The 13,489-nt window shown below is 42.7% G+C and overlaps 1 protein-coding gene across 1 annotated transcript in view; it reads left to right on the top strand.

The window, feature by feature from the left end:
- Hmgxb3 (HMG-box containing 3) overlaps nt 1-13,489 on the top strand; it is a 55,317-nt gene that overhangs the window by 19,406 nt on the left and 22,422 nt on the right. The window contains exons 6-11 of the mRNA XM_052742262.1: nt 54-185; nt 5,409-5,812; nt 7,925-8,097; nt 8,232-8,329; nt 10,995-11,093; nt 12,688-12,834. Of these exons, the coding sequence (XP_052598222.1) occupies nt 54-185; nt 5,409-5,812; nt 7,925-8,097; nt 8,232-8,329; nt 10,995-11,093; nt 12,688-12,834 (1,053 nt within the window). The remainder of the gene's footprint in view (nt 1-53; nt 186-5,408; nt 5,813-7,924; nt 8,098-8,231; nt 8,330-10,994; nt 11,094-12,687; nt 12,835-13,489) is intronic.

Genomic DNA, 13,489 nt, shown 5'->3' with positions numbered 1-13,489 from the left:
CTTGGGCTGGATTCTTGATCTTAACTCTGGTTTGTTGGTTGTTTGTTTTATAGACTACTACATACACCCGCCGGGGCCACGGGGCATGCACGAGCCCAGGTTGTCCCTTTACCTATGTCACAAGGCACAAGCCTCCCAAGTGCCCTACTTGTGGTAACTTCCTAGGAGGGAAGTGGATACCAAAGGTAAGGTCCACTCAGTGTGTTTAAAGTGTGTGTGGTATGTATGGGTGTATGTGTGCTTGTTAGTTTGAGTCGGTTCAAGTGCACACCTGCTGTGTCACACATATGGAGGTCAGAAGACAGCCGTGGGTGTTGGTCAGTGCTTTGCACTTTGAGACAGGATCTCTTTTATTGTTCATGCTGATAGATAGGTCAGGATAAGCTGTTCCTTGAGCTTCTAGGAATTCCCTTGTCTCCACCTCTCATCTGTCCATAGGAGCCTGAGATTGTAGATGCGAGTGACTAACCCCTGGCTTACGAGGGTACTGGGCTTACAAACTCAGGTCCTCACACTTGTGCTCAAGTGCCTTGCCCACTGGGGCCACCTCCCTGGCCACTGTCCTCCTTTTTTTTTTTGGTTTTTCAAGACAGGGTTTCTCTGTGTAGCTTTGCGCTTTTCCTGGATCTCACTCTGTAGACCAGGCTGGCCTTGAACTCACAAAGATCCGCCTGCCTCTGCCTCCCGAGTGCTGGGATTAAAGGTGTGCGCCACCACCGCCCGGCCACCGTCTTCCTTTGTAGTATTGCAGATTAATCATTTTGATTACCAGTAGTTTCTTCAATGAAAAAAAATTAAAAAGTTAACTGTTGTTTGAATCTTAAATGGTCTTATTAATTAAAAAACAAACAAACAAACAAACAAACAAAAACCCAGAGCCAGATATCAGGGTGAAAGCTGAAAGATCAGAGAAGCAGAGCAGCCAGCCACTAGTTCTTACCTCTACGAAATCATCAACCTAAAGAGAGTGAGTTTCTGTTTCCTCCTGTCTTATATACCTTTCTCTGCCCTGCCATATTACTTCCTGGGATTAAAGACATGTGTGCTTCCCAGCAAAGGCATGAGATCTCAAGGGCTGGGATTAAAGTGTGTGCCACCACTGCCTGACCACGATGTCTAATCTAGTGGCTGGCTTTGTCCTCTGATCCTCAGGCAAGTTTATTAAGGTATATAACATATCACCACAGTTAACCACAATCTTGTATCATCAAAAGAAAAGCCATTTTGTTAATATTTTAATGTGTTTTTGTTGTTAGTCATTTTCCTGTGTCTAAGTTATGTAGCCCTTTTTCCATTTATTTTATGCCACTAAGGTTTTTTTTTGTTATTTTTTTTAATCACATTTATTTATTTATCTTATGTGTAAGTGTATGGGCCTGTGCCACTGCCCACGCATGGAGGTAAGAGAGCAGCTTCTGGAAGACGGTTCTCTCCTTCTACCACATGTATCCAGTGGATCAAATTCATCAAGCTTAAGGACAAGGAACCTTCTAAGCAGTCTTCTTGGCCCACCATCAATTATTCTTAAAACTATTATCTTTGGGGGCTAAAGAGATGGCTCAGTGGTTAAGAGCACTGGCTGCTCTTCCAGAGGTCCTGAGTTCAATTCCCAGCACTCACATGGTGGCTCACAACCATCCATAATGAGATCTGGTGCCCTCTTCTGACCTGCAAGCATATATGTAGGCAGAACACTGTATACATAATAAATAAATACATCTTTAAAAAAAAAAAAAAAAACTATTGCCAGGTGGTGGTGGCACACGCCTTTAATCCCAGCACTTGGGAGGCAGAGGCAGGTGGATCTCTGTGAGTTCAAGGCCAGCCTGGTCTCCAAAGCGAATTCCAAGAAAGGCGCAAAACTACACAGAGAAACCCTGTCTCGAAAAACCAAAAAAAAAAACTGTTATCTTTATAGTGATGCACACCTGTAATCCCAGCACTAGGAAGATAGGCAGGGTTGGAAGTTTAAAACCACTTTGGGCTACATAGTGAGTTCAAGGCTAACTGAACTACATAATTTCTGTAAAATTTTCCCACAAATGAATACAATGTAATTTATTCACTTTCAATTAATGTCGAATTTTAACTAGCTGCTGGTTTTCTGAGACAGGGTTTTTCTGTGTACCCCTGACTGTCCTGGAATTCACTCTGTAGACCAATCTGACCTCAAACTCAGAGATCCACCTGCCTTTGCTTCCCTGATTGCTAGGATTAAAGACATGTGCCACCACCATCTGGCTCAAGATGTTTTTTTAATAGCTGCTATTAAAAATGAATGTTCTTAACCTGATATTCAAAGTTCATTCTGGGTGTGGGCACTCTCCCTCCCTCCTTGTACCTTGGCCCCCACTTTCTTCTTCTTCCTCTTTTTTCTTTTTCATTTTCTGAGACAGAGTCTAATGTATCTCAGGTTGGCCTCAAACTGGTCAACTTTTAAACTTTGTGCCTCTGCCTCAAGTGCTGAGATTACAGGTTCACCATAATGCTCAGTTTATGTGGTTCTGGGAATCAGACCCAGGGCCTTGCACTTGCCAGGCAAGCACTCTGACAACTAAGTTATATCCTCAGCACCTACCACTCCGAATTTCCTGTAGTCAAACTCTGACTTTACAGTGTACACTCTTCCCACCGTCACTCCCTCCTGTCTGTCTGTCTGTGTCTATAGCCAAACCTAGCTGGGTTTTGTATGCTTAGAGTGAAGGCAAAATGATGAGTGATTGCTCCTTGTAAATGTTAGTCTCTCATGAAGCACGCTGGTTTCCCAAGGGAGGAACAAGTGACTGTCTCTATAAGCCCTTAACACATTTATTCAACTGGTATCACCGTTTAAAAAAAGAGATTATTATTTTTTTAAATTTTATCTGTATGAGTGTTTTGCCTGCATGTATGTAAGTACACTACATTTATGCCATGCTGAAGGAGGCCAGAAGAGGGAACTGGAGTTTATAGACAGTTGTGAGCCAACACTGGGTGCTAGGAATCAAACCCTGGTCCTCTGGAAGAGCAGCCAGTGCTCTTAATTGCTGAGCCATCTCTCTAGCCCATTTTTATTGTCTTTAAATTATGTGTATATGTATGTGTTTGTATGGGGGTATGTGCCCTTAGAGGTCATAATAGGGTATCTGATCCCCTGGGGCTGAACTTCTAGGCAGGTGCATGATGAATGAGCATCATAGTTCAGTGCTGTGTGTCTGGGTAACTTATTGTTCAGTCAGCACTGACTGACTAAAACATGTACTTGCACTGTTTTTTACATGAATTTTTAGAGTCAAAATGAATGGTGTAGACAGCTGTATCTTGGTCAGTTTGGAGAGAAGAGACACTTAGAAGGACTAGAAAGGCAGAAAATGATTTTTTTGGGTTTCTTGTTGTTGTTTTGGTTTAGTTTAAGATTTACTCATTTATTTTATGTACATGAGTGCTCTGTCTTCATGTACTTCTGCATGCCAGAAGAGGGCATCAGATCCTACCATAGATATCTGTGAGCTACCATGTGTTTGCTGGGAATTGAACTCAGGAACTCTGGAAGAACAACTGGTGTTCTTAACCACTGAGCCATCTCTCCAGCCCCCAGGAAAGGTCTTTATAGAAGAATTAATGCCATTGTGTAGGTAGAAAAAGAAAAAGAACTTGTGAACCCTTTGTCTCATGGCCAGGAAGCAAGGGAGAAGAGTGATTTGGGATCCCACAGTTCCCTCAACAGCATGCTTTTAGTGTCCTAAAACTTCCCACTAGGCCCTACCTTGTAATGTTCCACCACCTAATAGTGACCTCCCTTGGACCTTTGGGAGAAACCTGAGATCCAAATAATAGCAAAAATGTAGTTCTAGAGTTTACTCCTAGAGTTCAAACCTCTGTTTCCCGAGTTTTTGGCTATGTAACTGTCTCAGGGTTTTTATTGCTGTGAAGAGACACCATGAACATGGTAACTCTCATAAAGAAAACATTTAATTGGGGTGACTCGCTTACAGTTGAGAGGTTCAGGACTCAACCTCAGCCTGACCACCAGCCAAGGACTTCTATAGGGCCCCAGTTCCTCTTTCTAATCCTATGTGGGGTTGGGAACTCAGGGTTTTACCCTGCCCTCATTTCCCACCTGCAGGAGTCCAGCTCCACTTTATGGCTGACCCAGTCCTGTCATTTATCTGAGGAAGTATGCAGATAAAGCATGCTCTAGATCACACACAGTTAGGAGTGGAACCCAGCTTTCGTTTTTCCCTCAGTTCTGAGTACCTTTCATGAAACCCTACCCAGAGACATTCGCTGGTTAAAAAAAAAATTAATGTACCTGTTTGTATATTGCTGTTATTTCCACAGCAGTGCTTACTAAATAAAAGCTAAGGCACCAAGGACTTTAAAAAGTAGATCTGAGCCGGGCGGTGGTGGCGCACGCCTTTAATCCCAGCACTCAGGAGGCAGAGCCAGGTGGATCTCTGTGAGTTCGAGGCCAGCCTGGTCTCCAAAGCGAGTTCCAGGAAAGGCGCAAAGCTACACAGAGAAACCCTGTCTCGAAAAACCAAAAAAAAAAAAAAAAAAAAAAGTAGATCTGGGGCTGGAGAGATGGCTCAGAGGTTAAGAGCACTGGCTGTTCTTCCAGAGGTCCTGAGTTCAATCCCCAGCAACCACAGGGTGGTTCACAACCATCTATAATGAGATCTGGTGCCCTCTTCTGGCATGTAGAAAGAACACTGTGTGTGTAATAAATAAACAAATCTTTAAAAAAAAAAAAAAAAAAGGCAGGCAGAAACATTTAAAAAAAAAAAAAAGTAGATCTGATAGGCAGGAATGATATCAAATGCCTCTAATCTCATTCTGAAGGCAGAGACAGGCTGACCTCTAAGAGTTTGAGGCCAGCCTGGTATATGGATCTGTACAGCATGTTTTAGGCTGGCTCAGGCTATATAGTGAGACTGTGCCTAACTTCTAACATAATTAATGTCTGTGGATTAATTTGACTTTTTGAAGTGTGTGGCTTATGTGTAAGTCATTCATATATGACTCACCTGAAAGAGTCTGGGACTAAAGGTTTTCTCCAAGAGAATGGAAACACTGTGAACCTGAGCACATTGGGATGAACTGAATCTCACAGAAGGGCTACCAAGGTAAACCACTTAGTACTGCAAGATATCAGCTCCTTTCTAGATGGACGTGGAACAGGCAGAGCCAATACCTGATGAAAAAGGCATATCAGGAAAGTACTTTTAGATTAGCTCCTGAGGGGTCCAGCACTCTAGTGAGCAGAAGCCCTAGATGAAGCCAGTTTTATACTTTGGATTCTAACTCTTCTCTGTAGACTTGTTTCCACAGTGATTACTCATGCGTTTTCTAAGGGAATCAAACGAGAGACCATTTGGAATGCCATTGTAAGATGCTGTGTGCCTATAAGCTCTTCTTGTTCTTTCCAGGAAAAGGCAGGCAAAGTCAAAGTGGAGCTGGCTCCAGGTGTCCCCTCCAAAGGCTCTGTGATCAAACGAGGTCAGCAGCCTGTCATCACTGAGCAAAATCCCTCTACGGAAAATGCCTCAAAACTGACTCTGGAGAACTCAGAGGCTGTAAGCCAGCTCTTAACTGTAGCTCCTCCAAGAGAAGTGGGTGAGGAGAATGAGTGGGAGGAAGTGATTATCTCCGATGCTCATCTCATGGTCAAGGAAGTTCCTGAGAATCATGGTACAGCGGTAACTAAGACACCAATTGTCAAGAGTGGCATACAGGCTGAGGTCACTCTGGGGACAACTGACAATGACATACCACCGTCAGCAGAGGGGACCAGCACCTCCAGTTTACTCTCAGCTCAGAAAAAGTCTCCAGGGTATGCCAGTGTGATTCTGTATTATTGAGACTGTGTTTAGAACAGCAGCCAAGCAAGAGCCCCGTGTTTGCTTTGTGACTGTCGTTATAGCAGTCCCGAGAGAGGCACCAGAGCCCTGAGAGACCCAGCACCGTGGCCTAGAGACATGGTGCCATTTCCCTTTCCCTTGCACTCTGCCATCCGTATGTTGCTGTTACATTCCTTGTACATCTTTTCTTGTAATCTTCCTAAAGCAGTTGTTAGGAGCTTGATACAGGATGTGAGCAGAGTTTTAAAACAAAACAAAACAAAAAAACAACCCAGCATGTGTTACCAATCCAGAATACAGGATTAGAAAGAGAATTTATTTCGGTATCCTATGGGAGGATTCCTTGGCTAGTGGTCAGACTCTGAGTCCTGGCCGTCTCTGGCTTCTGTTTGACCTTTGGTGTAGTCACCTGATGTCTCTTGACTAGTTCTGAAAAACCTTGAGTTGAATATTAAAAAAAACAACAACAGTATCTCACAGACTGATTATAAAGATTAGGAAAGATTGCTTTTAAAGCATTCAAGCTGGTACCTTCCAAACAGGAAGTCCATAAGTTTGGACTTTTTCTCCCCTCTCTGTTCTTAGAGCCTTAACTGGCTTCTGCTCCAGAGTCTGTCCTGTTCTTGTAACTGAAGACTTCTTGCTTATCTCAGTAGTTCTCAGCTGGGAACAGCTTGCCCACGGGGGATGTTTTGGCAGTGTTGGGAAGTATTTTGGTTGTCACAACTGGGAAGAGGTTTGCTGCTAGTATCTAAGTGAGGAAGGGCTACTAAACATCCCGTAGTACACAGGACAGCCTCTGCCCATGGGGAATTGGCCTCTACAAAATGTCAGTAGTTTCACATGTGGTTTCTATTATTTTGCTTGAATGACATGAAAATTTGCTCACATAGCTCTTAAAAGTATAAGAAATAACAATTTAAAAAATCTCCTTTCTGTCCCATTATGTAGTCATTATTTCCCAGGGATAGGCAGTATTTCCACTTCTCTACTGTGTCAAGAGTTCATCTTCAACAACCCATTTATGTGTGCATGTGTTTCCTACTTGCATTTTTTTAAAGGATTTATTTTTATTTTTATTTTTTGTGTGTGGATGTTTTGCCTGCATGTATGTCTGTGAACTATGTGTGTGCCTGATGCCCACAGACATGAGAAGAGGGAGTCAGGTCTTTGGAACTGGAGTTACTGACAGTAGTGAGCCATCATATAGGTGCTAGAGATTGAACCTGGGTCCTCTGCAAGAGCAGCAAATGCTAACTAGTGAATCACTTCAGCCCCTGTCCTACTTTTTTACACAACTTCTAGCATAATGGGTATACTTCTAAATCCACCTCCCTTCCCCCTTAAAACAGTATACTTTGGAGATAGTTTAGTATGCTAAAGCATGAAGCGGTGGGCTTTAGACTGGTATTTGAATCACTTTAGAAGCTGATTATTGAGGCCTTCCATGATTCCGCCCTTGCACTCAACATTGGCACTGCAAAACTTAAGAACAGGCAAGGTTTGTTAGCCAAGATGCCTGTGCTGCCCTCGTGTGGGAGCTTGACAGACTTCAAGTAGCACTGTTCTAATTAGAGGCAAATTAGATGTTGTAGCTATAATGCCTGTTGCTGTTACATACTGTAGACACTTCCCTATATGTTTATATTATTTATTTATTTATTTATTTATTTATTTATTTATTTATTTGGTTTTTGATACAGAGTTTCATGTAGCCTAGGTTAGCCTTGTACTCACTATGTAGCTGAGGATGACTTGAATCCCTTATCTTCCTTCTAGGATTATTGTGGTACACCACAGTACTCATTTAATTTGTGTCTTTGTGATGACTGATATAGATATTTACTTCCCATTTTATGCTTAAAAACTTTAGGTTAACAGAAGTGAAATTAATTGCCTAGAGCCCTACAGATTTATAAAGGCTAAATTTGAATTCAAGTTGTCTAAAGCCCACTGGCTTAATAATCATTGTAACAGCCTTTAAAGAAGTGTTATTTGGATATTAAACTTTGATTTCCTTCCTTTGTCCAGATTTTCTGGCTTTTCTTCATGGGTGGTGTTGTTTTTTTTTTTCCTCTCTCCAGAGTTGACCTGTTCACCACTGGACCCAAAGCCCCAGAGCTTAAAGGCAGAGCACGAGGCAAGCCCTCATTACTGGCTGCAGCAAGACCTATGAGAGCAATACTGCCAGCCCCAACAAGTGTTGGCCGGGGCAGCAGCATGGGACTGCCCAGAGCCAGACAGGCTTTTCCCCTAGGTAAGAGCTAGTTGAGACCTAGGGAGAGGGGCGGTCTGATGGTGAGGAGCCAGGGGTGGTGGTGGAGAATGGGAGGGGAGAGCTGGGGAAGCCGAATGGCTTTAAGTCACCATGTTGGCTTCTGGTTCTCTCAGATAAGACTCCCTCTGTGAGGACTTGTGGCCTGAAGCCAAGCACGCTGAAACAGCTGGGCCAGTCCATCCAACAGCCATCCAGCACTGGTGAAGTAAAGGTAAGACCCAGTCCCGAGAGGAGCACCATATGGAAATCTGGTCACTGTGTTTATGTTTGAGTCACAGGACATAGTTTCTACAATGCTAGGCCTGTAGGAGGATATTAATAATAATTGAAATTTCATTTTTATAAAGTGCATGCTTAAAGCTGTTTATTTAGATACAGTTTTAAAATATACAAAAATAAAAGCAATATAATGAGCACCCATAAAATCTTTACCCAGAATCACATGTTAACATGTGACTCAGGGCCAGCAAGCCGGCACAGCAGGTAAAGGCACTTGCTGTTAAATCTGAAAACTTGAGTTCAGTCCCCAGGACCCACGTGGTAGAAGAAGCTTCGAGAGTATCGACCCCTGAAGGTTGTTTTCAGCCTCAAGGTGTGTGCACAAGTGTAATCTTGAAAAGACTTTATTTATGTCTATGTCTGTATCTGTGTATGGGTTTGTACATGGGAGTGCAGGTGCCCTTGGAGGTCAGAGGCCTACAGGCAGGAATGTTAGAAACCTAACGTAGGTCTCTCCAAGAATAGCATATGCTGTCCTTACTTCCTTTTGAATTACTGAGCCATATATCCAGTCCCCATCCCCAAATGTAATTAAAAACGATTTTAAATAGATGAGCCCAGTTTGCTCTGTCTGTGCACAGACTTTATTCCTTAATGCTTCTTTGTGTATTTCTTAAGAATAGGGATATCCTTTTGCTGAATGTTGGTGTTCTGTTTTAGACTTCATATTCCGATGTTGTCTGTTTTAACCAGGCATGTTCTCCTTCCGTATAGGATCAAATCTAGGGTCAGGCCATTGCTTTGCTTTTTATGGCTGTTTAGTTTCCTTTAAAAATGAATGCCTGGTTTTTATAGAAAATTCAGCTGGATATGGAGGCATAGTAATCCTAGTACTTGGCAGCCTGAGTTAGGAGGATTGAAAGTTCAAGGCCATCCAGGACTACATAGAGAGTTATAGGCCAGTCTGGGTATATATCAAGACCCTGTATCAAAGGAAAAAGAAAAAAAGAGGAAGAAGAAAGAACGTGAAGATATTTATTATGAAATTATGAAAGAATAAATTTAAAATGGAGGGAGTACAGAAAGTTTTAGGTAAAGAAAGAAGAAAATAAATTCCATCATAACTCTCCCCCTAGAACAAACCAACTTGAAAATCTGGTAGTCTGAATTTCAGTCTTCAAGTCTTTTCCTTATAAAAAACAAAAACACTGTTTATATGTATGAATGTTTTGCCTGCCTGTGTCTAAGCACCACATGGGTGCCTAGTGCCTGTGGAAGCCAGAAGAGACTGGAGTTACAGTGGTTGTGAGCCTTCATGTGAGTGCTGGGAACTGAACCTAGGTCCTCTGCAAGAGCAGTCAGTGCTCTTAACCACTGAGCTCTCTCCAATAAGGTGTGTTCCTGATACAGTTTCTGTAAATCTCAATTGTGGTTTTTACTTTTATTCAGTTTGGTGATAATAAAGATTTCCCCTATTTCATAATTCCATGTACTTGGTTTTTTTGGGGGGTTTTGTTTGTTTGTTTGTTTTTTAAGATAGGATTTTTGCTGTATAACCCAGGCTGGCCTCACACTTGTGAGCCTCCTGCCTCAACCTCCCAGGTATACAGACGTGTGCTACGGTGCCTAGCTTTTCTTCCCATATGTATCTAGAGTAGGTTTTTAAATTCCCTAAGCCAACATTTTTCAGATGTTGCTATGGCCCTCAGTAACAAATGTGTTTTTACATGATAGCCCAGTTAGTACACACATGAAACAGTTAATGAAGGCTTGCACTTCTGTGCACTCACTTTGGTAGTTCCCATTTCTGGTCCCAAGTGGTGTCTTCTACCTTTTACCTCTCAATGGACTGTGTTCTGTAGCTTAAAAACTGTCACGATCTAGGTTGACATAGGAAAATCCATCTGCCATCTTCCTTTTATGCTCTTTGTTGGGTAACTTTCTCTTTGATTGCTCTGAATTTGCCCTGACAATTTTAACTGGCTTTTAACTCAACAGCTGTTCAGTTTTTTTTGCCCAGATGTGGTAAAGCTATGGCTGTATATGTGCTCTTGGGTAGAAAGGAGTCGCTGTCCAGTGCAATTCCAGCTCCTGCGGTCTCTTCATATGCGTTCTGTCACTTTTCAAATCTGCAGTCTTCTTTGTAAATAATTCCTTTTGTTCAGCAACATTGTTCAGTTTTAAAAGTCACAGCTCTTTTGTTTCTCTTAAACTAGTTAACAACCTAAATTCAGTTATAACAAAATCTTAATTTAGAATGCTATATGTTTTTGTTACATAAATAATTACGTATTTCTTATAGAATATTTATAGATCTCAGTAAAGGGGGGAAACAACAATAATCTTCCTTACATTCCATGACAGTTTAGCAGATAGACTCCAGACTTCCCTCTGTGCTAAGAGGATTTAATTGTGTATTTGTATGGACAGCTCTTAAATGTTGTCTCCCTAAGGCAGTTGTCCAGTTGATCGGAAGTGTGGTAGCCCATGGACTTTTGACTCTGACCTCGAGTCTTTGTGCTGGTGACTGCCAGGGAGCACCCCCAAGGGTGCATTTGGAGCGTAGGTCTAGAGTTTCCCTGGGAATTAGCTCAGGTGATTTTAGGACCCAGGACCTGAGGATTTTGCCTACGGTGTGCCTTTGTTCTGATCCACAGCTGTCAAATGGCTCGAGCAGCAGGACATCTCAGGTGAAGGTTGTGGAGGTGAAGCCAGATGTGTTTCCTCCATATAAATACAGCTGCACTGTCACATTGGTAAGTGTGCGCCCTGGTGGTGGGAAGTTGTGTTGATTTTTGTGGTTGAAGGTTTGTAGGAGGCTGGGGAGCCAGGAGCAGTAGCAGAGAGTGAGCCCAGCAGGAGCAGGGCCAGTATGAAAGACTGATGCTAAATGCCCCATCAATGATACAAATGATGGTTGCTGGGTAAATCCGATGAGTTATATTGGTTTTTTGTTTGTTTGTTTGTTTCAGGTAGATACAAAGTATGGGCCAGCACATTTTTATTAAGACCAATTAGAGATCAAAGTCTAGTCTTGAGTTGGTATGTTAGCCTAGAAAGTGGGTTCCGGAGCTGGAGAGGTGGCTCAGCAGTTAAGAGCCCTGGCTGCTCTTTCAGAGGATCCTGGTTCAATTCCCAGCACCCACATGGTGAATCACAGCTGTTAGGAACTCCAGTCCCAGGGAATCTGACGCCTTCTGGCCTCCGCAGCTACCAGTCACAATGTGGTGGTGCACAGACAGACATGCAGGCAGAATTCTGCACACATAAATTAAATAAATTAAATTTACAAAAAGAAAGGACGAAAGGGTTCCACAGATAAGTTTAGGCAGTATGCATTTTCTTCTCTAAGGCACAAACATAAAACACAAACCATCTTCATGGATTTGAGAAGTGTGCTTGGAAAGCAGCTCATCTGGCTCGTGTAGCGTCCCCACACGGGTTTCCCTGCCTTCCAGTTGTGTACTGTTTACAGAACTGGGAACTGAACCCGTCGCCTCATGTGCTAGGCAAGCACTCCACTACTGAACTACATCCCCAGCACTTTTTAAATGATTTTGAGACAAGGTCTCACTAAACTTTATAGCCTGACCTTGAACTCACTCCGTAGTCCTAGCCTAGCCAGCCGTGAGTGAGTGAGCGAGCGAGTGTCCTCTTGAGGTAGGTTTTTGGGCAGCTGCAGAGTCCACTGGCCAGCAGGCTTGTTTCACCGCTAACTCACTTCACTGATTAGCCTTCCGTTGCTGGGGTTACAGGTGAGCTGCTCTGCTCACTTCACTGATTAGCCTTCCATTGCTGGGGTTACAGGTGAGCTGCTCTGCTCACTTCACTGATTAGCCTTCCGTTGCTGGGGTTACAGGTGAGCTGCTCTGCTCACTTGGCCATTTGGATGCTGGGGTCCTGAACTTTGGTCATTTTGCTTGCAAGTGGCTTTCCCTGATGAACCATCTGCCCCTCCCTTTTTTTGAGGCAGAGTCTTATGTAGCTCGGGCTGGCCTTGAACTATCTGTGGAGTCATTGAGGCCAGCCTAGGACTCCTGTTCTTCTCCCCTCCATTCCCAAGTGCTGGACTACAGCTGTGCATCACATACCCAGGCACTTGAATTTCTGAACCATGGGAGTCAACTCACTTGTTTTACAGCTAGAGAAGGACTAGCCTGGCATCCTTTATTAAAAGTGAAAGAAGATACCCACAGAAAAGGGATCTTACTTCAAGAATCTTCAGAAGTTAGGCTAAATCTAATTTGAATAGTCACTTGCTTTGAACTAATACCTGGCAATCCTGGCTTTTGATCTGTTCAAGTTGAACCTAATTTTTGGAGAACTTAAACATGGGTCTTCCTTTTTTAGGATTTGGGTCTGGCTACATCGAGAGGACGGGGAAAGTGCAAAAATCCTTCTTGTAGCTATGTCTACACCAACCGGCACAAACCTCGGATTTGTCCCAGCTGTGGTTTTAACCTTGCCAAAGACAGGACTGAGAAAACCACGAAGGCGGTGAGTTCCTTCCCCAAATGCTTGCCTTAGACTTGAGTTGTGCTTTGGATTTTAGCACATGATTAGTGGTTAGAGTCAGATTGGGACCAGGTTATATGTTCTGAACTTGACAAAATACCTTCTCTCTGGGCCTTGTCCTCAGTACCAAAGTGAGATGGTCCATGTCCTAGTCCATTTTCCACTTCTGTAACAAAGTATCCTAGATGGATAACGGAATAGAGAAGGAGATTGTGTACTTTACAGTACTTCTGTAACAAAGTATCCTAGATGGATAACCAATAGAGAAGGAGGTTGTGTACTTTACAGTACTTCTGTAACAAAGTATCCAAGATGAATAAACAATAGAGAAGGAGGTTGTGTACTTTACAGTACTTCTGTAACAAAGTATCCAAGATGAATAAACAATAGAGAAGGAGGTTGTGTACTTTACAGTACTTCTGTAACAAAGTATCCTAGATGGATAAACAATAGAGAAGGAGATTGTGTACTTTACAGTACTTCTGTAACAAAGTATCCTAGATGGATAACTAATAGAGAAGGAGGTTGTTACTTTACAGTACTTCTGTAACAAAGTATCCTAGATGAATAAACAATAGAGAAGGAGATTGTGTACTTTACAGTACTTCTGTAACAAAGTATCCTAGATGAATAAACA

This window comes from Peromyscus californicus, unplaced genomic scaffold (genome assembly GCF_007827085.1).
Source record: "Peromyscus californicus insignis strain IS unplaced genomic scaffold, ASM782708v3 Scaffold_17__1_contigs__length_78620276, whole genome shotgun sequence".
Classification (NCBI taxonomy): domain Eukaryota; kingdom Metazoa; phylum Chordata; class Mammalia; order Rodentia; family Cricetidae; genus Peromyscus; species Peromyscus californicus.
Note: the sequence above shows the minus strand (reverse complement) of the source record. Positions and strands in the feature narration are given on the sequence as shown.